The following is a 27424-nucleotide window of genomic DNA, read 5'->3' as shown; positions in this document are numbered from 1 at the left end:
TGATTATCTCTAGAGCGAGGAGGTTGAGTTATAGCAAACAACATAAACAGCATAAAGCCACTTTCCCGTTTTCCACTGCTTAGTGAAGTCCCATTTTGAAGCCTCGAGCCATTTTGGCTCGTTCGCTAACAATTTCACAAGTCATTAGCCAGTGAGCATACCCTGATTTATTCTCCTTTTTGATTGGTAGAATGACCTGAATTTACAAAATGAACCCAATGAGTTATGCAGTAGGTGACTGAGTACATAAACAGGTATAAGAAGCCAGGTCAATGCCTGGCTTCGTATAAAATCTTTAGGACAGAAAACCTTTTTGCAACTACAAAAGTTGATCCCTAGTGGTCATTAAAAAGAATTATGAACTTAGCTATACTTTGAAAAGTAGTAGCAGTAGTTTGGAAGTAAAACCCCACCCCAACTCGTCGCGGCACATGGCTGCCCCTCTCTGAGCCTGGTTCTGCTGGCGGTTTCTTCCTGTTAAAAGGGAGTTTTTCCTTCCCACTGTCGCCAAAGTGCTTGCTTATAGGGGGTCATATGATTGTTGAGTTTCTCTGTATGTATTATTGTAGGGTGTCCCTTACAATACAAAGCACCTTGAGGTGACTGTTGTTGTGATTTGGCGCTGTATAAATAAAATTATGAATTGAACTAAAAAATCCTCTTTGAGTGAGTATTTCTATTTATGCTGTAAAACCATGCCACCTGGAGTACATGTGAGTTTCATTATTCAACCTGTGATCATTGAAATTAATCAAACTTTGTTGCTTAATCATTTACAAATTGTAGAAATAATATTAACTTAAAGTCTGCAGATCAATGCTATTGGTAAGCCAGCAGCACTGGGGGTTAAAAGCAAAGAAATCTGTCCACAAATTGTTACATTTTAATTTTTATTTCTGTATTTTAAATTCTCTGTTTTCCACTTGGCTTTTGGTTTTGGAATCCAATAAGTGGTGGGGAAACTCAGGACTATGTGTATGTATATATATCCATGCTAGGCATTGCTATTGAGGTTGAGTTAAAGTAAAAGGATAAGCCAGGTGATAGATATTAAGTGTGATGTACTTTTTAGTTAACAGAAGATTAAAACTTAACTAAGATTAACTGCTTTTAACTTTTAAAACACCATTTTCATATTCATGTACTTTTTGTTGAAGCTCAGAGAGCCACTGTAGAGGGCGAAAAGAGCTCTGGTTTGAGAAGTTCAACATAGCCAAGTTTAACAGAGCCAAGCTTTCTTAGTGTTAGCTCACATAAAAGGGCCATTTGATTAATCATTTGACTGCACAAAATTGACCAGCTATTCCAATCAGAGATAATATGATAAAGATCTATAAAGAATATAGATTATATACAGTAAAACACAACATTGCTGCTGCTATAAACAAGATTAGTGAGTCTAACGCTACAGAAATTGTTAATTATATGATTTGATCACCACAAGTGGCCAGTAATATATTTGTGTTACTGCTCAGTGTGCCCTTGCTGTTTGTTTCTAAACTGACAGACACATATTAGAGCACTGAAACTTACACTTCATACACTTAAACATTAGAGGTTACTCAGTGTGCTCACCGCCAACTGTGTCCCTTGATACTCCTGGTCATAAATAGCTTACACATGTAACTGATCAGTTTTCTAATCTATGGTGCAATGTTTAATGTTAAATAAAGACTTGACAGCAGGATTAGAACCAAACCTAATAAATAGATAAATTAAATTAAAATAAATTTGTAAATAAAAAAATAGGGGTTTATGAAGATTATACACTCACTTGCCACTTTTTCAAGTACCCATGTTCAAATGTTATGTTATTGCAATACCTAATCAGTCAATTATAGCATCATGGACCTGAACCCAACAGATATGCAGCAACTGTATGATGCTATCATGTCAATATAGACCAAAATCTCTGAGGAATGTTTCCAACACCTTGTTGAATCTATGCCATTAGGAAAAACGTTATGAAGGCACAAGGGATTGGAACCCAGTATTATAAAGGTGTTTCTAAAAAAGTCTTTGTTGAGTGTATACGTTCAGAAATTACAAATGATTCTTACAAAAAAGTAGTTGCTAGGTTTCTTAAACCAGAGAAAAGCCTTTATCCACCTATTACACAAAATATTTAAAACCTTTAGGGTTTCTATTAAGGAAAAAGATATGAGCTTTGTTTGGGATTTTTATATAACTCTAGATCAGAAACATTTGGATTATCTTGAAGAAGGTTAGCCTAGCCTAAAATAAATACTGGAAACAGAAAAAACAGCTAGCTTAAAATGAACTAAATGAAACCTTAGGCTACATCTCTTTAATTAATGGAGAAATGAAAGTGTTAAAAATGATATACTATGTTTGGCTGTGTGCCTTATGCTAAGCTAACCAAACTGCTTTGTTGCTGTACACCTCCATGTGTTTATCAGTGCTATGAGTGGTATCATTTCATTTTACTATTCAATAGAAATGCAAATAAGTGTAGACAACACGCTTAAGGCTAGCTGTTAGTAGGAGAAAACTAGTTGTTTGATATATTTCCCCTAGGTGTACAGGGAAAATACACATCTGTTTTTCTCCAGGGAAACAGGACTGGAAAAAGACCAGAAATACTATTAAAAAAACAAAAGCATTAAAACTGAGGAAGCTGTTGAGGGCTGCGTGGTGGTAAACATTTCATCTCCCCCAACCTAGTTTCCTGCACAGGCCCCAAAGACTATTGCTCAACTATGAGCAATATCCTTATTTCTGTGTTTTAATTTCCAAAACCTAGAGTTTGAACAGCCTGGGGGAAATGGGGGTAAAATGTACTACATTGTGGTTGATTTTAAAGCATCTGCTCAGCATTTTGAGACCATGTTACACCCACTCAAAGTGAAATTCTCACTTCAGGAACCAGCTCTCAGCACTTGTAAAATACGTTTCTCACTTTTTGTGCTCTTTAGTCTGGCAGAGGCAACAGCGTACATTCAGTCCCAGTGAGAGGTCTGGGAAGCTGGCAGATCTCTCTCCAGCAATCTTTCTTTGTATCATACTCCAGCACACTCTTCACAACCACCTCCTGCCCATTACTCCACCTTCTCCCTCCGAAAACCAGCAGATTCCCAGATGACATGGATACCATGCCGTAGTTGAAGGAGCCAGTGAGAAGCGGCTTGAGTCGCATCCAGTGATCTGACCGCGGATGGTATCGTTCGATATCACAGAAGGGTTCGTACATCCCCAGCAGTGCATAGATGTAGCCATGAGCAGTTGCCAAGCGATGACTGAACCTGGCGATGGACATGGATGCCCTCTTTTCCCAGACTCTGCCTTTAGGATCCCAGAAAAAGACCTCTCTGCTGCTCTCCCTGCTTTCATCTTGAGTGTAACTATAGTTACCAGGAACACCACCTGACACATAGATGCTGTTGTCAAGCACGGCAGAGGCGTGGCCGTAAAGTGTCTGAGGCATTGGTGGCCCTTTCCTCCACGCTCCTGTGGCCATGTCATAAAATTCCACAGAAGCTACAGAGGCATGTGTGTTGGTGTCTGGTCTTGTGTGTCGTCCGCCCAAAGCATAAATAACATCCTCCACCACGCAGCAGGTGAACTGTGCCCTCCTGTCCAGCATGGACTCCACCTGCTCCCAGCAACTAAAACGAGGATCGTACCGCCACACCTGATTGGATGTTGCTACAGTAACAGACCTTTTCTCATCTTCATCTCCCTCTTTCACTTCATCTCCCCCGATCACAAAGAGGAAACCTCCCACTGAGCACACGCAGGGATTTCTTAGTCTCAGTGGGAGAACACAAGTCAAAGATGAAAACCTCCTCCTTCTTGGATCGAACGCCAACACCTGCTTTTCTGGCCAATCAGTGCTGGACCCGCCACCCACAAGAAGCACACAATTGGGTGATGCTCTAAGTGTCGTCTGCCGGCTCTGCCTGATGGGCTGAGTTGAACTGAGCCTGTGGTACTCAAATGCTCGTGTCAGCTGACTCCTTATTAAAGGTGTGGCCATGGCTCTGTGGGCATGGCTGATATTTGCGAGGTCAGACGGGGGGACCAATCCAAAGCGCAGGCGACTCAACAAAAGATTTGATTTCAGGAGTGTGAGGGGCCCATTATCATCCAGCCAATCCAGAACCAGCTTTATGAGCTCCACCTCCTTAACACCAGGTATCTCATCAGCATCCAGAACTGCCAACAGTGATTCGATATTCAACGTCAGGAGATCGTCCCTGCTTTCTTGTATCAAGCTGCCCATCTCCATGGCAATGGTTTGATTGGCAGCCTCAAGTGCATTTGAGAGGGCGTGGCGCTCAGCCAGGTTAGCATAGTCACAGCAGTTCTTGGTATTTAAACCATCAATCATGTAACGCTCGCATATCGCCACAGCTGTTACCACCTGCAAGTACCTGCCTGTTTCCAGGACAACAGGAAGTGTTGAGGGTGAGATGCTGAGCCAACCTGAATACAGGAAGTCCAGAATGACATCTAAGCCCTCTGGTGTTAGCGCTGGGAGGCTAATGGAGCCTGCTAATCTCTCTGCAGTAGTCTCTCCAAAAAGGGCCCAAAAATAGTCACTGGAGCTGGCTAGAAGGGCGCGATGACAGGGAAAAGATATCCCGCCAGCCTCCAAGACAACATCACACATCTTCCTCTGTGAGCGAAGGCGCTGGAAGCCAGAGAGAAGTCCGGTTCTGTGGGAAGAACTGTAGAGGACAGAGTAGCTATCCATCCAAAAGACAGCAGACAAGAGAGTGGAAATGATGGAAGGAAGCTAAGGAAACTTTTGAAAAAAGTGAAAGCAAGTTAAAGGAAAAGATTTGTCAGGAAGGAGCCAGGAAGCCGCGGTGAAGAAACATTAAACACAGCAAGCACAGGAAAAGCTGATGAGTGAAGTCAAAAAAAGAGGTTGCTGACAAGCCGGCACCAAAAAAATGTAAAAAGAATTGGATATTAGTTGCAAAGCAAGAATGAGAGGCGCAGGAAAGAGTGTGTCTCCTTACGCAAGCTTTCTCCATCTGTGTGTTTGTCCTTCTCTGCCTTCAGCAGCGAGCATGTGACACCATGATACGGAGGTTAATAATGGCCCCCTGCAAACACAGACAATGCTACAGCCCGCCCCCTTTTTGGCACTTTAACATGAACCATCCCAAAGCCCTCATGTCTCTTGCCCTGATACCCTGGCTCTGTTGGTTTTGTGTTTGTCTGCTGCCCTTTCCTCCGTTTCCAAGAGGGAGTATCACCCAAGTACACGCATGAATCATACACACCAACCAACCAGCGAGCATGGAGATGCATGGATAAACACCCTGACCCCACACCCAAAGAGACATAGAGAGAGCCTGGCAGGGTTTTAGTGTCTATCCCAGTGGATGAACTCATTGGTAAATAGAGCTGCTACAGTCTGGGACCAAGATTCCAGGGCATGCCACCAATCTGCACTCTCATGGTGACAGGAATAGTAGTACAAACACAACTCGGCAGATGCGGCGCAACGTAGATATCAAACCTGCAGAAGTTTTGCCAGGCTGTCAAAGATTTGTCAAGTGTCACAAGCACTTCATGGCTTTTGGTATTAGAGCTATCCGTGCCCTTTTGGGAGGCATTTAACCTTTTTATGACCTGCAGCCTGTCAGTATCACACAGATAGATGTCATGCTATTATTTTTATGCAGGGATAGAGGCGATGGTGGGCGTAAAGAATGGAGAGATAATGAAGCATCAAGCTACAAGTTAACTAACGTGTTTACTGTTATCTCATTATTGCTGAGCTACTCTGCGGTGCCACTCTTTCTCTAATACACAAACAAATGCACATCAGTATGCAAACAGCACGTTATTGCACACTTTACAAGCTCTTGCAGGGTCCATTTTGCTCAGAGTTATGATCGCCGTCTCTGAATAGATGCTGGCTCACGCTCCGAGGTGAGTGTGTATTTGTGCGCGTGGGTGTGTTTGTTTTATGGAAGGGTTACACCAGTTCACAATTCAACACACGGGCTACTCACAAAGAGAAAAAAAAAAACCAGACTCACGCCTTTTTTTCCCTTTTTTTTTTGAAACTACAAAGTGTTTTTAATCTTTCCCACATAATGTCAGATTCTCCCATATGGTGGTTAAATCTACACCACTGTTTCTCTCTAAACTGAATATTCCACTGTGACCCGATGGAAGCTAAACTTAGCTACAGCTGCTGTGTGTGTGTATTTATCTGTCTTCAAGAGGGCACAGTGATGTTAGGATTGATATGTGGCCCATTCAAACTGTAGGATTTGAAGGTTTAGATCATGATTAAAGTGAGTCTGTGCATTGTCGTGCTACCGAGTTCTACCTAAACCCCCTAAAAATTCCTATTACATATGCACATAATTCAAAAATAATTACAGCTGGAGATACCAGAGTTCATTTTTTTCCCCCCTCTTCAGGCGCTGCAAGTAATGTGAAAACAACACTCCAGGCTACATTTTCCATCACAGTAAACAGGAAGTTTTAATTTGGTTTTGTCAGAGTTTCAGGTTGAGCAGACAATTTCTTTTTAAAATCAGTGTCACACTCTGTTTACTGCCAATCTCCTGACACCCACATGAAAAGACCAGAAGTCTCAGCCAGGATATAATCCATTTTAAATATGTCACCCTGAAAACTACTGTCATGTCCTGTCGCCTTTCTTAGGCAGTCTTTGTTAGCGGATATACACACGCTGAACTCCACCAGGAAGATGATATTTTCTTTTAAAGGACAAGGACACAAGAATAATGTCAAGTGCTAAGGTGACACATGCACATGGACGAGGCTAATCAGCAGTTACGAAGTAAATTTACAAAAGAAAAATTTTGAATTAGGATAACAAAGGTCATCAGGATTACGAGGTTATTAAGGGTTAACCAATAAAAACCAGCAAGTCAATAAAAATATTTCTTTTTGCAGTAATCTTTAAAAGTCTTTAGCCACGCCTCATTTCTTTGTATTTTGATAAGATACATGCATTGATTAATTAAAATATACATTCAGGCAAAAACTGAATTTGTGCAATGCTAACAAGTTTGAAAGTCAATATTTGATATGACCACATTTATTTTTTTAACACAGCCTGAACTCCCTTAACCCAACTTTCTTGTAATTTCTTTAAGTAGTCTTCAAGAATAGTTCTCTGGGCTTTCTGAAGGACATTCAAAGCTCGTCTGCATGTTTGCTGCCTTTTGTTCCGTTCTCTGCCAAGATGACCCCACAGTGCTTAAGTAATATTGAGGTCTGGCTTCTGGGGAGGCCAATCCATGACTGATAGTGTTCTAGTGTGTGCTTCTACCCATGTTACTGCATTGGCAGTGTGGATCTCTACTGATCTTCTCCATACATATTGATGATAGTTGACAGTCAAATTTGGATTTATCACTCAATCAAACCTGTTGCCACTGATTTTTAGTCCAGTTTTTGTGTAATCTGGCATACCTAATACCGGCTTTAGCAAACAACAGATGGATTAACTTAAGACCCAGATAGATAAGACCCACATCCTGTTTCAGGTCTTTTCTGTTTCTGAAGGATATGACTTTCAGATACATTTTACATGCTGTAGATAGATTTTTAGACCTGCCACTTTTTCTTTTGTGCTCCACGTGTCCGGTTTCCTCAACTTTTAGCTAATATATATTTGCTCTATTTTTGTCACCTGGTTGGTGACAAGAATAGAACAAGAATATGCTTGCTATACTTTACGGCAATCCATCCAGTGGCCGCTAAGATGCTTCATTTAAAAACACAAATATAAGCCTCATGCTGGCACTAGGAGAAAAGTCAGGTCAACAAAGTCAGGATTTGTTCTCTGGGTCTACGGCCATGAATATCTAAATATATCCTGTCAGGCTCTCCAAAAGTTATGTGTCAGTCTGATCCAGACTGATACACCAACTGAAAAAATGATATTGTATGACCTAATGCCACCACATTAGGGTGGCTAATTTCAAAATGATTAAGTAAATGTAGAAAGACATATGATCACCTACTACAGTACACAAAATTGTTGTCTGTGCATGTTGTTAGAGGTCCACATACCTCTAAGATCAGACGTTGAGCAACCAAACATGGCACACAGGTACATCTTAGGCCCCTGAAGGCTCTTATCTATGTCAAATTTTATGATGTCATTGTGTTGCCTAGCAATCACCTAGCAAACATCCTAAAATGATCGGGCAGTTTTTCTATGCACTTATAACACCTTTTAAAAGTGTCATAATTTTTTTATTTTATCACAGTAACATTAAATTTATATCCACAAAACTTTAGTTGTGTATGATACATGGTTGCACCTCACCATTTTAACAGTAACATTACATTTATACTCTCAAAATCTGTATTAACACATGATATATTGGCCTAAAACCATCCAACAATGGCCTAAAATTACCCTTTTTTCATTTATCCAGTTGTAGGTCTTTAGAAACCTCATTTCTCATTACACAGTCAGTTAACATTACAAACAAACCAAACAATACTGTAGCATCGGCATCTATCAGTAATATTAAGACACTTGCATTCCTGTTGTCTTTTGCAATAGCAGATGGAGGCATAAGTGATAAACCGAGTTTGGACAGGATTTTTAGAACCTTTTTGATTTATTGCAGTGTTTTTTCAAGACATTTTGGGAAACATCACAATAAACAACAAACGTATGATTATTCCCCCCCAAAAGCAGTACAGCTGACCTTAAACCCCACATACAACATTAGCAAAGGAAACATTTATTATTGTATCAATATAAAGTATCAATATAAATCAGTGATGAACAGCTGAAGTGTCACCACAGAGTTTATTTGTTGCTGAGATGGATTCCTCGAATTTATATTCCTTGTCAATAAAATGTCCTTTTTAACCATCTACTTAACAGAAAAGCAGATAATATGCTTAACAGTATGTTGTAATTGTAACACAAGTCACTCACTTCTAAAAGTCCAGGCAAATGATATATTATCTGAAGCAAGACTGTCAAGAATATTTGAAATTGTTGTATAAATTATGATTTAATTGGAAAGATAAATAAATATTTGTGTGAAACTACTGATTGGAGGAGAGTTTATAAAAACTGAGGCATTAGTATCTCCAAACATGTTGGGATTGGGGTTGTATTTTGCCATTCTTCAGAGTCAGTGGGCAAGTCTGTGTCTATGAAGATTATCTGCTTTCCTCTCCGCCTGGCTGGAGAATCCTGGAAGAAAATAGGCAGATAAAGGCATGGTGAGAGATTTTCTTTGGCTGCTATCAGCCGTCTCAGAGCTGCCGACCCCTGACAGACTGTCTGTGACGTTCTAGACGATGAAGAGAAGGCCAGTTTACTACTGGTAGCTGAAATATAGAAACATTCTCATGTGCAATTAGCGGTGCTGACCATTCAAAAAGCCTGCCTCATATTCTTGAAGTAATAAACAAGAAATCCATTGAAGTTTTGCTTTGCTTTTTTGTCTTCAGCAGATGTTGGTCAGAGATTTGCTTCTCAGCTCTTGGCCAAAAGTACGTGGACAGCCATACTTTTCTCTACTTCACATCTGGGGTTCTGTTTTGTAAATTGAGGCCCATTCGCTCCTGTAAAAGAAATTCATAATGCTGCTGTAAACAATGATATTTAGTTAATAAAGTGATCCAACTCTGTGCCAACAGTTTTGGGAAATTTCCAGCCTGTTTCAGCAAGACAGTTCCCCCATGCATGAAGCCAGATTCATAAATAAAAGCGTTTGCCAGTTTTGAGTGGAACTTCGTGTCCACAGTCCTGTCCAATGCTTTTTGCACAGAGCAAATCCCTGCAGGCAGCTTCCAAAATCTTGTGGAAAACCACTCGCCAAAGAGCCTAGGCAGTTTTAGCAGCAGATTAATATCCACAACTCTGGGAAAAAATGGTAAACAAACACAGATGGGTTTGACTTTCAGGTGAACACTGGAATGAAAATTGCTGGAGGTGCTGTATCAAAAGAGTCTCCATAGTGTGCTCTTTATAAACTGTACAAAGAACTGTTAAACAATAATAACAATAATCATGATAACAGATGTATGAGGATAGTGTTTATATAGTTTATGTAGATGCAAGCTAATAAATATCTATGGACTTCTATTATGAACCATCCCAAGTAAAACCGGTTTAAATTTACGTTATTCTTCTGTTTCCCTTGTACAGAATACCAAACAGCTAGTACGTGGTTGCTGTTGTTGTTGCTGTTTGGAATAATTTTCCATGTTAAAACTTTAACCAGCTTCTGCTTTTGTTACTCCATCTCTTCTCTCTCTCATTTAGAACACCTACACAGCACACCCACGTGGCTTGGGCTGGGCACAGCAGCAGCAGTGCTTGGATATTGTGGTTTCTGTGTCCCGCTGGGAAAGTTGCAGCACAGACTGCCACTCAGCGCTCACACTCATTTTCTAAAACACACACACACCCATAAAGTATAAATATAGCATCTGACTCAACCCGTCCAGCCCACACACACACACAGAGGCATCAACACACATGCTGCTTGACCCAAACAAAGGCTGAGCGGCCCACACTGACTCCATGTGGCGAACTGCGACTACTGCAAGTAATTATTGCGTATACTCACCAGCACCATACAAGATCAATGCCTCACCATTTAGCACACATTTACAGAGATATAAGTAGACCAACTTGAGTATCCGGTTAGGGTAGGATGTAAAAGATATACAATAGCGCTAAATATTTATTAAAAGACACTATATCACAGACTGTAATTGTTGCAAGATGCCAGTGTGACTTTTTAACTCTGCATATCTTTGCTCTAGACAAAGATGTATTTGATATTCTTATAGGTGTCTCTCGTGGTCATTCATGAACTCTTCAAACAGTTTGGAGACATTATCAACTCATCACATAACCCTTCTAACATAGTGGTTATATAGTGAGGATTCTCATATTAAACACGGGCAGAGTTTCAAGTAGTAAAGGTCAGCATGAGTCCAAGTAAGCTCAGGCTTCAAACTGCTCTAAACAGTTGGCCTCCAGCTGTTTTTTTTCTGCTCTTGGCCCTTTGTGATGTTAGTGAGAGTGATCTCCCTAATATGGTCACCTCAGGCACATAGCTCCCATCCACCTGCTCCAACTGTGAAAGTTTGTTCACTGCTTATCAGTTCTTTAATTAGCCGCAGTGACCGACAGCTGGCTACACTAGGAGGAGGTTAAAAAAGCTGGGATTAAACCCTAGAAACCCGAACTGCTTCAAGGAGAAGTATTTTGTTTAAAAACAAATCTCAGAATCCAGCTCAACTTTCAGCTAGGCTAATGCTAAAAGATGAAGCTGTATAAAAAGTTATGTAGACAAGTGAATAGCTGAAGGTGTAATTAGCTTTGTGTCGCTGGAATGATGTGTTGTATTAATATTCAGGCTGAATGGCTTGTGACCACTGTTTCATGGAAGACAAATAGCATATTTAAATGTAACTAAGCAACTCTTGTAAGCTGATTTTAATATGTTAAAAGTGATCATGAGCACTTGGCAACAGCAGAAAAACATTATACTATACGTAACTGTATCCAGTGTTTGCAGTCCAGTCAGCATTTCAGAAAATTTCCCTCACCTATTAAAAGGGACATATGTAGACACTGTTTTATAGAGCTTGTGATTAAAAGACTAAATCCACTGTTTTATGCCACAATTACAAGGTAATGAGCATAATATCTACCAAATGGAAACATTCTCCTATCATCTTCATTTTTGTGGGTGTTTGCGTTTTTCACTCTCATCTTCTGGGTCAGATTCTCAGAAACTGCTGATTCAAGAATGCTTAATTATGTTTTCTAGGAGGTTTACAGTTTGTTTTATGACTCTACAAGAAGTAACTTTTGTTTGCAGAAACAAAGGCAGCCAAGTGCTGACTTCAAGGAAAGGTGGCACTAAAGGAAGAGGACAGTGGATTAACTGAGGAGTTGCACCAAGACACATGCAAACCTACTCTGGTAGAGTCCAGGAATGAAAGCACAGAGCTAGAAATGAGGTCAAGTTTACCCTAACTTGCAAAACCACAGTAAGTTTCAGATAGCCTCAATAAAACCGAATATTAAAACCCCAAATTAAAACTCTCTTTACTCTAGTTTTACCCAGATGTACCAAACAAAACACTCTACTTCTATTAGAACTAATTCCGAAAGGATTGTACAAAGAAATCTTACCAATAATTGATGCAATTTTAAACGTGATCACAGTATCTGTATCAACAGAATGTGTACTTTAAGCTTTCAAGGTAGCTGTAATGAAAACACTACTATAAAAAGCCTTTACTTGACCCAGCTGTCTTTACTAATTATAGACCAATCTCCAACCTTCCTTATTTCAAAAATTCTTAAATTGCAGTCCTGTGAGACCTCAGTATCACTGACCACAGTACTTTACTACCGAGATTAGGATACACTAAAGGAAATGAACTGTCTTCACAGACTAAAGTCAATTATGGAGTTCCACAGGGTCCTGTGCTGGGTCCAGTATCATTTACATTAAACATGCTTCCCTTAGGCAATATTTTACAAGGCTGCTTTCTTGTATTATTTAAGATTTATGACCTTGCATAATCTAATCAGAAACAATCTGTCTCAGAGTGATACTGAAAAGCTAGTTCACACATTCATTTCTTCTTGGCTTTTGGGGTTTTATTGTAGATTGTTTTAAAAGTTCCCTCAAAAGACATTTGTTAATCCAAAACACTATAAGGACAGTACTGACGAGGCCTAGAAAAAGAGAGCATATTTATCCCACATTAGCTTATCTTCATTAAATTAGAATCAAATTTAAAATCCTTCTCCTCACATACAAAATCTTGAATAATCCCATCATATCTTAAACACCTCCTAGTACCATATTATTTCAACAGAGCACTTTACAGGCTTGTTTATAGTTTTAGGAGTAGAATGGGAGGCAGAGCCTTCAGCTTTCAGGACTCTCTCCTAAGGGAATCAGTTCCCAGTTTGGATTTGGGAGACAGACATCCTCTCTACTTCTAAAAATAGACTAAAAACTTTACTTTTGATAAAGCTTATTGTTAGGGCTGGATCTGAGCCACTACTGCTGCTGTGGGACTTTGTGTGGTGCACTGAGCACTTCTTCTCTTACCTTATTTCACTCCCCACATGTTTATATACCACTGCAGCGTGTCATTACAGTTTTGTCTTCTCTCTCTCTTAGCTTGTGTTTTGTCCTGTCTGCCTTTGCTTTTTTCTTTCCCCTTAGTCACCAACCAGTCACAGCAGATGGCTGAGCCTGTTTGTGTTGCAGGTTTCTTCCTGTTGAAAGGGAGTTTTTCCTTCACAGCTTCACAAAGTGCTTACTCGTAGGGTTTTTTATTTATTGTTCAGTTTTCACCAGAAATTTGTATGGTCTCTTCCTTCTACTACAAAATGCATTGAGGTGACAGTTGTTGCGATTTAGTGTTATATAAATAAACTTGAATTAAATGGAAAAATCTGAATTGGACAGGAATTGTAGACATGTCTCAAATGTTAACTGTGGAGAACTTTAACCTTAGTATTCTTCACTTTTCTCAGTAACATCAAACACAGTATGCTTCTCTCTCTTTATATGTACACTTGTGTTTGTCGAGTTAGCAAATGATTTACTTTTTTCTTGCACTCAAACTGGTTTTGCATCCTTCACAAAGTACTTGCAGTTTGTCATCTTTGTGCTTCCTTTCGGTAGTTTGGTTGCGATTTGCATCTTTTACTCTGGACAGCCTATCTACATCACGGATCACACAAAAGACCTGCATTAAATATTAAATATTAAAATAAGCAGCTGTTACATAGTATTGATGGAAACTTTAGTGCTGTCAGGAAAGGGTTCTGACAAATACGCATATTACCAGGTAAGGGACAAATAGAAATTATACAAATAGTCCCTATTTTGAATTTAAGTTCCTTATAAATCAATTCACAAACATACTTGCAAGCTTGATTGACATCAAACTTTTTTACTTTTTTTTAACTACAGTACTGTGTACCTACTCAAAAACTAAAGCTACAATATTATTGGTACTGTATTTTATTTAAAATATAGTTTTAGTGTTTTTCTTCCTGGTTTTGGAATTTGTCCTTTTAAAGATTACATCACATTAAAAACTTAACTTTATGGAAGTTTAGAGGTTGACTTGCACATCCTATATAATATTTAAAAAAAATAATTTTCCTTATTATAGTGTATTAATAATGTTTTATTTTCTTTGGATTCTTGCAAAAATGAAGGGAACTACAATCAAACCTACATGTTACTCCTTGGTGACCCATCGTAGTTCACTCTTGGCGTTTTGTATCTCTGAAAGGTTAACAACAGGCCCAGGTAGCTTCACTGCTCCTGGCAATTTCTTCTCCTCTGGTGACTGGGCTGCAGCGCTTGGAGGTGAAGGATCCTGATTTAAAAAAGAAATTGTGTGTGAGGCGATGGCAGCATTACTTTTACATATATTTAAAGAGAAACTTCATCATCTTATAAAGGGACAGATTGCAAATGAAGCTGCTGCTTAAGCTGTCTAGTCATAACAATGTGAGCTTTTAGGGAAGGCCTTAAAGAGACAGCAGCAAAAACTACCTGTTTCCGATAGAGGATAAACTGAGGAACCTCATAGAAGGCCAATATAAGATAAGTAAGGGTAAAATAAGAATAAAAATATGTAGCTAGAAAGTAGCTTGCTATTTCCTTTTTAATGTCAATTAAATGCAGTTCTCAGGAAATTAATTTTGTAGTTTTTTGTTATATCTTATATTATACTATATTGTGTTATAAAGTGATCACAAAATAAAATCTGCTTAGAATAAGTAAACAAAGTTGAGGAAATGTTTCTTTTATTACCATGGCACACACTACAGCATTCATAGCCCAAGTTAATTTGCAAAGCCATTCCCTAGATTGGCCTTTTAAATATGTAAAACTCAGCAACACTTACACAGTAGTTAATAAGAAACTCTAATTCTACAATAAAAGCTTACATTAGAAGCACAAAAGCGGAATAGAGCCAAACTAGGAAATGTTTGCGTTTACTTTTTAGTTTTCAAGACGATATTAAAATACATTTGTATCCATATTCAGCTCATTTGGGTCAGGAAAATTCAAGTTGTAAATATATGCAGATCCATGAGGTGGTCATGCATATGTTGAATTTACAATTTAAATATGACCACGATGTGAAAAAAAAAGCATCAGCTCCACAAGCTGACACAAGCTGTGTCTGTCTCTGTTTGCCCACTGACATTGAGGTGTGGGTAGAGTGGGGATGAGGAAAATGCAGACCAGTGGACTGGGTGTGAAATGTGTTATCTCACCTCTTCTGTTTCTACTGTGTCCTCTCTCCTCTTGACAGGAAGTCCCGCCCCTGGACGCAGAGCTCCCATCGGGATGTTCAAATTAGCCTGAATGACAGTGAAAACAGCCAATGAGACCCTTTCAACACTTGATACTCAACTGTCTGGGCTATGTACGTCAGGGGTCCCCAATCCCAGTCCACGAGGGCCGGTGTCCCTGCAGGTTTTAGATCTCACCCTGGGTCAACACACCTGAATCACATGATTAGTTCATTACCAGGTCTCTGGAGAACTTCAAGACATTCTGAGAAGGTAATTTATCCATTTAAATCAGCTGTGATGGATCAAGGACACGTCTAAAACCTGCAGGGACACCGGCCCTCGTGGACTGGGATTGGGGACCCCTGATGTACGTGATTGTGTGTGTGTGTGTGTGTGTGTGTGTGTGTGTGTGTGTGTGTGTGTGTGCAGGCTCCTGCTGTTTTCTCAAAACCCAATGTTTTGATTATGGCCACTGCTTCCTCGTTAACATCCTGTCCCTAAAAAGGGACTTGTGTTTTTATGAAAATTGGGAGACACATGCTTAAACATAGACAGACAAACAGACAGACACACACACACACACCCACACACACAGAGATAACAGCGATCTGCCTGCTAACTCGATGTTCTACTGCTGCCTGCCCCAACGTCCTACCACCTGGATTTGATGTGTTTTGTATTTGTACTGTAATGTATTGTATATAAGCTCACATTGTACAGCTGTACAGAGTGGGAGTGTGATGTGTGTCAATGATGTCAGTGGATGTTGTTCTATGAAAGAGTTATATATTTTACAGACGTTAAGGTTTTGAGATTGGTGAGGGAAGGTAAATCGCCTCATTTGCAGCATGTTTGCTGAATTTGTATCACTGTAACGTTGCTTTGGCTGGAATCGTTTGCTGTCTTTATGCTTGGCGTGTCGTCAGCATTCATGTCCCTGCACACCACTGGCACAACCCAAAGATTAAAGGAATATTTCACCCCAGAATGAAAATTCAGTCATTGCGCTTCAAAATCCATTTTCAAGAAAACAAAACCACATGCTGTAATTCAATCTGAGCCTCCCATGCATAGGAAAAGAAATGTTTATTGCAGCTCAGGCTTTTATTTTTCCATCAGCTGTTAAAAGATCATAAAGTTTGAGAGCAAACCAGTAGATTTACCTGATTTATTTGGATACGAAAATGCCCCGCTGATCCCCATAAACCATCTCAGTTTTATCTTTGTAGTTATGTAGTTTTGTTTATGTATTTGACAATAATAATTTTAAATGTCCGCTAGTATCAGCTTTTCCCCCCTGATTTCCTGTGACAGTAAACTTAACAGCTTTAGACATTTGGGCAAAGCAGACCAAGCATGCATATCTCAGTAATCCGATTTTCTCTCAAATTTTAATAGAAAAATAAGTACTCATAGTACTCCCAGTAATTTGATGAAAGAAAGTAGTACAACATGAAGTGACATAAAGTCAGCCAAGTAGACTGAGCTCCCACATAATATGGGGACTGCAATGTTAAGGCATTTGCCACATTTGACCAGCTGAAAAACCATTATAGCAACTCACTTTTAGCTTTTCCGACTAATGAATTGAGGTTTAGATAAACATAAATGAAATATTTATCTGATTGCAAAGTTAAGTATACAGAGTTCTAAAAATCTGGTTCAAGCTGTGATAAACTGTAGATTACCTAAAGTTTAGAAAACATGTGATTGGCATGTTCTCTTTTGTTCAACACCTCTTCAGTACAGCACAGAAACAAATAAAAGATATAATATAACACTTAAACATCTGATTAAGAGGCTAAGTCTGTGTTTTAACCTCATATGATATTAATAAAATATTACACATCTGCAGTGTTTACTGTACTCACAGGCTATAGGTAATGTTCATGTTTTCTCACTGTGCAGATTTTATTGAAGGCATCTGCTGATTTCCTAAAACCATAGAGATCTCTTTAAAATTCCCTGGGCATGTACAAGTCTTTCATTCATTCCTCATAAAGTTTAGATCCAATATATTTTCTACTCATCATTTTAATAATTATAAAAGTCTTAGCAATAACCAGGGAAGAAAACACTGGTAAATTCCACATTTTGTAGGGGCCCAGCTGTTGCATAAAGTACAGTGTATGTGTGAACTTTCTCCAAACAGCTTATGCAACACACTTCAGACTGTTTTTTTTTTATCTAAACAACTGCACCAAAGCTCCAAACCTCTACTTATTTATTATCATTAACCTTGTTGCTAACCACATCCACATATACAGTAAGTGAAGAAGAAGTGGGAGAGAAGCTGTCTGAGACGATACCCTACAAAGTCAACACTAGCTGTGAGTCTGGGAAGAGGCTGAGACTGAACTACAGTATACCTCCGCATTTCGATTGATTCTGTTAATGTTTTTTGAAGGTGAACTAATCCTTTAAGCTCGCCTGCTGACTAGCTGTTGTTATAACTTTATGTGAACATGAAAGGAAAGCCTAGATAAGAAGAAAGACCTCAGTATCTGACAGGTAAATGGAAGAAAAACAGACACACAGACTAATCCTGTTGAGAGAAAAACAAACAAACGTACAAATAAGCTCAATAACCAGACTTGATTTTTTTCTTGTTACTGCCACATTCTAGTACCATTATGTCTGTATTATATAGGAATATGTTAAACTGAATTACCATGCCGATGTTTATGAAAGTTTAAGACTTGAACTACAGATTTGACTTAATTTACTTGACTGTCAACTGTTTTCAAAAGCATAACAACTGAATTCCCTCAGACAGCCTCTGGTTTCCATTTCTTGCGTACGTGTTTTTAAAGTTGCTTTCTTAGTCAAACTGTTGCTGCTCTCTGAAGCAGCTGTAAACAGAGTCTGTTGTGAAAACCTGCTTTTACTGATGCTCAGCTGACTTATTTATCCCTATAATATTCTCGCATTTGCACTGGCCTTTCTGATTCCACATCATCTTCTTCCTTTTTGTCAATATACAGTGCATACATGGTTGCTGATGCTCCTGAATCTCTGGCAACCCCTGAGGCTGAAAAATTAGGGCAACATGGAAAATGAAGGTGCCAAAGCCACTTGAGGGTGGCTTCTAAAGTGATTCAGTCCATCATAGAGATACATGTTTAACATGGTCAACTTTAGGGCACAAATAAACATTTGCACCCTGGTATAGAAAACTCTTGTGTGGTGGTTTGGGTCATCCCTTCATAAGAGCTGTACAGGGTTTTTTTGTTTGTTTGTTTGTTTTTTCAAGTAATTCTAATATTACAACAATAGGTAGCATGCCAGTCATAGTTAGGCAACCAGATGCTTTCTGCAAGGCTTCACCTGATCTCCATTAATTTAAGTCATGACATAGACCTGTCTACTGTATTAGTGTTGTCGGTGCCTTCAAAGCATTTTAATTTAATAATGTGGTCACAACAAATCTGTTTGGTGAGTGAAATCTTAGTACTTATTAGTGTTTTATTTAACAATAATTAGCAGGTAAGTATGTCTGTGCACAGCTTATGAGGGAAGCTTGCTTTTGAAGCATTTTGTAATATAGATATCTAACAAATATTATGGTTTGCTATGCGGTTTATCTATTAATGGCCCATTCAAAAAGTCCTGGTTCCACTTTTTGTTAAGTTAAATTCTAGTGTTATATTTGTATGTTACTTGTATGCACCAGTACAGCCTATGGTTGCAGTTTGAAGGGTGCAAATGTTTCTCTGTAACTATGTCTACCAAGGCATTTCTCATTATCACACTTCTTCTGTAACAATGCAAAATTTCTCTATGGGATTATTAAAGTTCATTTTAGCTGTCTTTATTCAACATAACCCAGATTATGTTTAATTTACAACCTTTTATCCTTATTTGCAAACTGATTTTGACTACATTGACTTTGTACAACCATTATCTTTACATGACTATCTTCCATGCATGTGTTGGCTCTTCCCAAAATCTTTGCTACTTGACATTGAATTGGCAACAGGTTGCAAATAGACATCCTGAAAGTTCTAGACTTGTCTTATACACTAAGAGGAGGCTAAGGAGAAAAGTTTAATTTAAAAAAAAAACCTGAAACGCAGAAAATCATCATCTGATGGAATATTAAAGGGTATTTAGGCAATAATTAATAAATGGAAAACAATAGCTGTCTGGAAAACCTCTAATAATGCAACCCACGGTATGCTTTTGAAAATGTTTGAAGCTAAGGCAATTAAAAGATTCGTTATTGATAAGCTAAAACGTGCAAAGCTACTGACACTTAAGTATAAAGAGGTTTTTATCATCCAAATATTTATAATGTGAAGTCGCACTGCTTTTTTTCTATGTGATAAAGTGATGATGGACTCTTTGGTGGAAACTGAACTGTGAACCTCATGTTTGTACTGTTAATAAAAAAGAAACTGTTCTGATGCCTATCCCATGGTTAGACGTGAAAATGAGCACAATGAGAAGTGAGCTGATGGAGGAAACACACAGAAAGCCACCAACACAAAGAAACTGCTCTGCATATGTTCGCCTTGCTAAAACCCTGCACTAACAACGCCTTGATAATGTATATGCACAGTTTGAACTCAGCATTTGCCTTCATGAATAAATACTTTAATGTGGAAACCTGAATTTGTCTTTATTGAGGAGCAGGAAGAGTTACTGTGCATTTCAGTTGTCTTCTATTCTGCCTTCACTTTTGTAAAGTTAATATCATGCAGGAGGTAACACACAACCTTTTGAAGACACATCCACCTTACTGTGCATACAGATGGAAAAAAAACTTTTACCTGAAGGGCCTTAACGTTGGTCGAAGGTTTGGACATAATCCCCCTGGTGAGTCCGCTGACCTGCAGGAAGCATAGATCACAGACATTCAGGTGTGTTGGATCTTTGTTCTGTGTACTTGTGAGCATGTGTATGCATGTTGGGGGCACTGGTACTCAGTTCCTGTGGTTTTCAAGGCCCGGGATACCATTTCAGTTGCTTAGCGACTCTTGGGGAGTGAAGCAGCTAGAGGAACTGTTCTCTGAATCATTCATGAGAGGGAGACAGAGTGACTGCCAATATAAAAGTACCTCAATTTCACCTTTGTGACGACTTTTGGATTGATGTAAAGGTAAAATAGAAAAAAAGGCTAAATAGAAAAATTACTACTGCTACGACTGTCAAATTTCTTCTTCTAGATTCTGTAATTCAGTAATGTAACATGGTACACAGCAGTGTGAATGATAAACGTCAGTTTTGTACAGTTTTTATTGCTATAAAGTTGTAGCTAAAGAGGGTAACTCTTCAAAATTCCAGTGTGCTGCTTCACCACCTTTACTGCTATGAACTTTTTTCAGCCAACTGTATTCATATCACAACATGAGCAGAACCTACGAAAGAAACAGCAGTGTTTTACCGGGGCAAGCAAGGCACGTATTGGTTGTTTAGCGAAATCTAAAAGCAATCTTGCTCCTTTCATCTCAAACAGTGTTGTGTGTCATAAGCTTCCCTTATTGTGTGTTTGCACTATCTTTTCAATAACTGCCATGTGTGGCCATAGCTGTCACTGCGTCTGTAGCCAAGACCCAAAAAATCCCTTTGGTGCCACCAAATCGTTTGCGGAGTGATAAAGCCAATGTGTGACCCACTTGACACTGCGACATAGACTGCAGTATAGAGTGGTAAGTTTAGGGAAGAGTAGTGAGTAGTATAAAAAACTAACCAGCACCTACCAGTTTTAATATAAAATTCTTTATTCATATGAAAATTGAAATAAAAATCACTTTTATATAAATGAATAAAAATAAAGAAATATGAAATTGTACACAAGGAGTAATTTCAAATTGAATCTTTATTACTGCAATCCATCTACAGTACCTTCTTGGCCCATCAGGGGCTGACAGAATCTCTGCTCTAGGGCATGGACATGTTCATGGACATGTCCGTGTCCTGTTAACAAGGATGAACTAAAAATGCTAAAAACAATGTATGTCCATATCCTAATCAGTTAAACTTAAATTAAGATAAATCAAAAAGTCTAAAAGGAAGAAAATAGCCTGAGTGTGGTTAACACTAGCAGTGCTAATACCAGTTGGGTTTTTATCCCATGTAGGTCAGAGTCTATATGCTTGTACTGAACGAGGTTATGCTCCTGTCTAGTAGTTATGCATCCATTTACTCCAAAGCGGCCCTATCTATCAGCAGCATAGACAGTTGCAAGTAGTGATGGTCTGACTGTGTAACCTTCCACCACAATAGTGCTGTACTTTGGTGTCATTACTAATTCACAAACCAGTATTATTTGTTAACTAATAATTGGTTCACTAATATCTCACATCCTCCAAAGTTGACTGACTCCTATAAGAAAAAACAGAGATGTCACTAAAGCCTGTTTAGATGGGGTGAAACTGAGCACTCTGGTAATCTAGGAAGTGAAGCGTATTAGCACATGTTTAATGTTGTATAAGGGAGTATTTTAACCCAGATGATGGCTTTCCAAACCAAATATGGTTGAGATTAGAAGTAAGCTAAACCAAAATTTCTTAACCCAACCAAACAGCAATTAAAAATAAAACTTTAGTCTCCTTGTCAAAGGTCAGAAGTCCGTCTTTGTTTCCTCCACCTAACAATTATTCGTTGTTGAAGTAGAAACACTTCTGTGTGTCTTTTAAGGATCACTTACATGGGTCTTTTCAAATGGAACAAAAGTGTCTCTCACCACTTTGCAGTTATTTTTTACTTGCTCCCCTCCTTTTAACTATAAATAAACTACAAATCCACTCCAAGCAACAAGTGGTTAACTATCATTAAAGTTTCCACGGCCTATTTATCTTATCTCCTAGTAGCTAAGAGGGCCAGATGTCCACTGGTTTCTCCAATGTTTTTTGTACAACAAAACGAAGGAAGGAAAAAGCTTTTCTGTCCTTGAGAGTAAAAACATGGACACCGCTGAAATACACATTTCCACTACGTGATGGTATTAATGTTGGCTGCCCCTAGCAGCCGCCTCAGTGACGCCACACTGCAGAGTCTGAAAAGCCCTTTCACTTTGCACACTCATGTCTGCAATGCAACGAGGCAAAGAGGCACAGGTGGATATATTATTTATGCTTTCAGGTTTTTTAAACCAGAAGCGACACATTGGTATGCCAGTTTATTTCATGAAACCTGTGAAAAAGTCTGTATGCCTGCATGTTGTTGCTTGCACATCAATAAAACTTTAAAGAGGTGCAGCTTTGCATATAAGTTTGGGTCACTTTGATTGACACTGTATCTTGCATCCCATTCAAATCCTTCAAATCCTCCTCTTTCCCAAAATAATGAATCGGATAAGGTTTGATTTTACCTTATCATTTTAGTTCCCAAGTTGATGGCTGTTGATTTATTAAGAATAAATGCAGTAAGTGCACATCAATTACTGAATAACCGAACTCAATAAAGAATTTGGCTTAATTTTTTTCCCTGCCACACTCTGAGTTCTCCTTAGAAACTTACATAATAATCCTTAAAAAAGCCACAGAAAGCTGAATGACTTTGACAGTAATGCCATCAACCGTCATGCCAATAAAAACACAGCACATAGACATAACATTATGTAAAGGAGACTGAACTTACCAGTCGATGAAACAACTCTTTCCTCTGATGTTTGCTTTTTTACACCCACTGCTCTTGTTTGACTCCTCACGCACTATTTGCCTGTCTTCTCTCCATCTCTTTCTCTTCCTTTCTTTTCTCTCCTTCTCTCTGCCCTCTCCCTCTTTCACACTCACTAACTCTCTCTCTTTGCCTTGTAAGTGGTAGGAGGATTCCTCTCATATCTGGGATTTGTTCTCACTATAAATAGACGAGTGATACACAGGAGGGACCTGCTTTCTATCTATGCTCACATGGACACACACAGCGACGGACCAAAACACAGTCAAACAGAAGCACTGAGCACTGGAAACAGCTTAATTTGCATAGATTTTAAAGGGTTCTTTTTTAAACTACATTTACAAGATTAGTCAGGAGTGGCAAAACACATTTAACTCCAAGACCATAGTGACCTTAACACTTTTTTAAATGTATTAATTCATAATCCACAATCATTTTAAAACTCTTCAAATAAGATCCAAAAGTTTTTGAAAATTTTAAATGCAGACCACTGAAATGCAGCGCCGTCTGTATATATGATATTTACATATTTTTAAGCTACAGTGAGATCAAGTGAGCAAACACTAGTAGAAAGTAAAACATATAAGTGTGAAATCTTTGTAAACTTAAAAAAAAAAAAAGATTTTTCTCGTACCTGACTCAGGGCCAAACACCATTTAAAAACCTGACTCTCTAACCACGAACCAATCAAACACAACGTTGCCAGCTTCTGTTATGGCTGCTTTTATGATATTTGCTGGTGCAAGCATTAACTTAAGTTATATTTACAGGGAAATAATGTGAAATAGATATGTACCTTCAGGGCATTTCAGCATGAATCAGAAGCTCTCATATATTGTATTCATTGATGTGTCTCCTATGTTTTGATAACAGTTTCAAATAGGACTAAACTTCATTTTAAAAAATTACGATCCAGCTTGTCTGCCAATGTAATTCAATCTCATTCAACAATATTTATGATGACTTGATCCCTAATTTCAAATTGCTTTTAGGGTTTTAAACAATTGCAGCAAAATGCTCCAGTTAAGAATGAAACATGAAACTGTCTGCTAGATTATCGGATATTCATTCATTCATAATGAGAAGTGAGATCACTAATTTAAGCATCTGGATTTTTTTTTAAATCTACTCATGTAGCAAAATGTTCCAAAGAGTAAAATAATTTCACTGCAGCTTCATTCAGAAAATAAAACATTTTACTCATGAAACTCAAAACTATCTGTTTATATGACATTCAGAGATGAGATGCATGGTAATTTTTAGCTCTTCATCAAACCCTGACACTTGAGTCCCGAAAACACCCTTTCCTAATCTCAGTGACTAAAATGGGACTGGCCTATTTCTACCCTGACGCACACAAACACACAGAAAGAAGCAGTCATGCTGATATATCTGCGTTTATACACTGATGTACAACCAGAAGCCCAGAGGAGACCTGTGATCCCACAGAGTTAAAGGTGCGCATGTGGCTATGAATGAGTGTGTGCTTTCTTACCTCCTGGTGTGCGTAGCTGCTCTGCCTTGCCTTTGCGCTCTCTGAGGTCCTCTTCGGCTACCTGACCTGTTTCCACTTGTCCTGATTGGCTTGCGAGACAGAAAACTCCTCCCAGAGTGGAACCCGACCCAGCATCAGAGAAGTAAAATGAGTTTCAGCCTCTGTGCGTCTGTGTGTGTGTGTGTGTCTGTGTGTTTGTCTTTATTACATTGTGGGGACAAAGACCTGTTAGCACAGTCATGGGATGGGAAGCAGAATAAGTATGGGGACCAAATAAAATAACTTTATATTTAATCGAATTTTGTTTAATTACAAAATACCTGACAAGTTCCCAGAATGCGGTTTCTAGTCTGGTCTAGTAACTCTACTTTGATTGATCATTTGAAGTGACAGCTTGGTTTAGGTCTTTTCTGAGATATTGCCTGATTTTTTCAGTGCTGTACAACCACCAGAAAAGTTGGATCCGACGATGCATGTTTTGGACAGGTGGCCCTACAATGTAACAAAGACAAGGATAGGTGTGTGTGTGTGTTTATGTGTGTGCATTTCTATATGTTTGAAGTCATTATGATACATTCAACCTACCTTTCTCTCAGGATGTGTTCTTCAAATGAGGCTGTTCACATTTATTGCAGCAAAGCACAGTGATCGTCAGGCTTGTTACACTGACCTGCTGTGTGCCTGGGTAGTAAAATGAAGAGGCTCAAACTGAAAGCTTGTTATATATTTCAAACTATGCAAATGCAACCCACACACACAGGTCTCAACTGTTGGGAAGGACAGTCCTGGTCTATTATAGATAAACACTTTCATCACTGAATGTGTTTATTGTGTTGTTGCAGAGATCAGGTTGGTGGAGCCCAGAGGAGGGAAAATCCAAGGCATAAAATTTCTCAACATGATCTGATTAATTGCAAATTGGCTGTATAAAGTACACATATCAAACATGACTGAATCTTGTGGTGCAGGAGAAAGTCAAAGAACTTTTTATGGATATGTAACGATGAGGTTTTTGTCAAATTGTTTTTTTTTTTTGCCTTGATAGAGCAGTCTGTAAAAGGTTCTACAGTATTGTGAAAAAGAAAGTAGACCTAAAGGATTTAAAAGCTTGCAGAGAATTTTGGCTCACTGTTTTTTACAGTGTTTTTTCAGTTGATTGAGGTTTGTGGGGATTTGTTTATGCACAACTCTCTTAATAGTCACCACAGCATTTCATTCAGGTTGTAGTCTGAACTTTGACTGGGCCACTGCAACACCTCGATTCTTTTCTTTTTCAGCCATTCTGTTGTAGGTTTGCTGCTATGCTTCGGGACTGTTGAACTGTTGCATGAAACAGTTTCAGCCAAACTGTGCCAGCAGCACTGCTACAGCTTGGCACATTTGAGTCTAGAATACATTAATGTTCGACTCAGTTGGTGCAAGATGCCCAGTTTCTTTGGTTGGAACAAAACCCCATGAAATCACCCTTCCACAACTGGAGTCCTGAGAAAACATTCTTTTTCACAAATCTATAACTGAAAGACTTTGAGTATTATTATAGAAAAAAACAAACAAAACAACAACTAGTAGCAGAGCACTGGGGTCCAAAAAATAAAGTCATATTTCCTTTTTGTGTTGTAACTTTAGTTTCCGTATTTTTTTATTTTGGTAGCTGGTCCAGCCAGTTACTAGTTGCAAGTCCCTCACTTTTAAACTGTTGACCAGCCACATGCTTACAAAGGCCATTATGTTCAACACGGCAATGTAAAAGCAAGATGGCACACACTGAAAAAAACCCCAAAGATAAATGGTAGGTGGTAACTGCAGCATCTAATAGATATTCGATGTATTGCATAGAGCTAATTGTATTTGGGTGTTGCTTTTGGCACTCTAGTTATAAATGTAGCATGAAGGAAGTTAGAAGGTGTGGCTGATGTGCTCATTTGTTTTGGTCTGTGCTGTGGCTCTGAAGTTGTTTATGCTGTATATCACCTTTAAAACAAAGAAAACCTGTGGGAAAGTATCATCATTCAATAATGGGAATACTGTAGAGCTCAATCTATCATTTATTTCACTTGAAAAAAAAACCCCCATCAAACTTTTTCTTTTTTTTCTCCATTGAAAACATTTCCCTTGTTAGAAATCCAGAATCATGCTCCCGCAATAATACAGACTCTGTTGATATTTTTTTTTTAATGTGAAAAGTTTAAATGTTATTTAAAAGGCATCTGCTAGTCCAGTGTAAGGTTCAAAGTCTGACAATCCAAGGTGGCTTAAAGGTGATCGAGTTATTTACATAGTCCTGAGGAATATGCATTTACATATTCCTCAGGACTATGTAAATATCTTCAGGACTAACCTAGAAATGCTAAAAGGGAGTTTATTTCATAGGCAAATAATGAAAAAAAGGAACTTTACAAACAATATAATCTGCCTGTCGATGGATAAAATAAATACACCATGGTGTGTATAATCGGTATCACTAAGCGCACAACCACAAACTGTTGCCGCAGGGCCTAAAAGGAGATGAATGGGGCTGTGGCTAAGTTTGATATTACTTACTTTAAGAGTAAAACCTCATAAAGTAGGAGGTAAACTGAAATTGGGGTTTAACCTTTTAGAGAGGGGTTTATTGCACCCAAATAGACAGTTTTCATCTGCAGCTGTGTCCTCATGAAGCTCAAATAACACAGTTATTCTGAAAGGCTGAAGGCTCTGTAGGAACTGATGTACAGCAACATGCTGGCCTTTATCCACACGCAGTTTTATGTTCCCTTGGTCACATTTATGGCTTAATGAGTCAGACTGGGAGCTTATTTTCTTGCTGCGCCTGACTCTGACAATCCACATTTATTGGTTTCCTTTTACCCCCATTGACCTTTTGGCATGATGAAATCTAATATCCAAAAACAAACTTTCACTTTTGTGCCTGCAGCTGAGCCAACTGATTATGCAATTCTCCATTTTTAGGGTTACAGCTATTTTCAGGTGCACCTCTAGATTTTCTTTTGCCAAGCTCT

General features: G+C 38.7%; 2 protein-coding genes across 4 annotated transcripts; both read right to left on the bottom strand.

The window, feature by feature from the left end:
• Positions 1 to 596: 596 nt before the first annotated feature.
• On the bottom strand, positions 597 to 7103 carry klhl34 (kelch-like family member 34). Its single transcript, XM_003439294.5, has one exon. It carries the CDS (start codon positions 4715 to 4717, stop codon positions 2933 to 2935), a length of 1785 nt encoding a protein of 594 aa, XP_003439342.1. The 5' UTR covers positions 4718 to 7103; the 3' UTR covers positions 597 to 2932.
• Positions 7104 to 8578: 1475 nt separating this feature from the next.
• smpx (small muscle protein X-linked) lies at positions 8579 to 24533 on the bottom strand. 3 transcript variants are annotated; one of them, XM_003439295.5, is made up of 5 exons: positions 24426 to 24533; positions 20080 to 20139; positions 15287 to 15373; positions 14233 to 14376; positions 8579 to 9187 (listed from the first exon to the last, which is right to left on the bottom strand). In XM_003439295.5, the coding sequence occupies exons 2-4, from the start codon at positions 20113 to 20115 to the stop codon at positions 14236 to 14238; spliced, it is 264 nt and encodes an 87-aa protein (XP_003439343.1). In that variant the 5' UTR covers positions 20116 to 20139; positions 24426 to 24533; the 3' UTR covers positions 8579 to 9187; positions 14233 to 14235. The 3 variants fall into 3 exon arrangements, with proteins under 3 accessions (XP_003439343.1, XP_003439344.1, XP_025766316.1); XM_003439296.5 differs by lacking the exon at positions 24426 to 24533 and adding an exon at positions 22892 to 23053; XM_025910531.1 differs by lacking the exons at positions 8579 to 9187; positions 24426 to 24533 and adding an exon at positions 22892 to 23057 and having other exon boundaries at positions 14232 to 14376.
• Positions 24534 to 27424: the final 2891 nt, after the last annotated feature.

Source organism: Oreochromis niloticus, linkage group LG9 (assembly GCF_001858045.2).
Source record: "Oreochromis niloticus isolate F11D_XX linkage group LG9, O_niloticus_UMD_NMBU, whole genome shotgun sequence".
Lineage (NCBI taxonomy): Eukaryota > Metazoa > Chordata > Actinopteri > Cichliformes > Cichlidae > Oreochromis > Oreochromis niloticus.
Note: the sequence above shows the minus strand (reverse complement) of the source record. Positions and strands in the feature narration are given on the sequence as shown.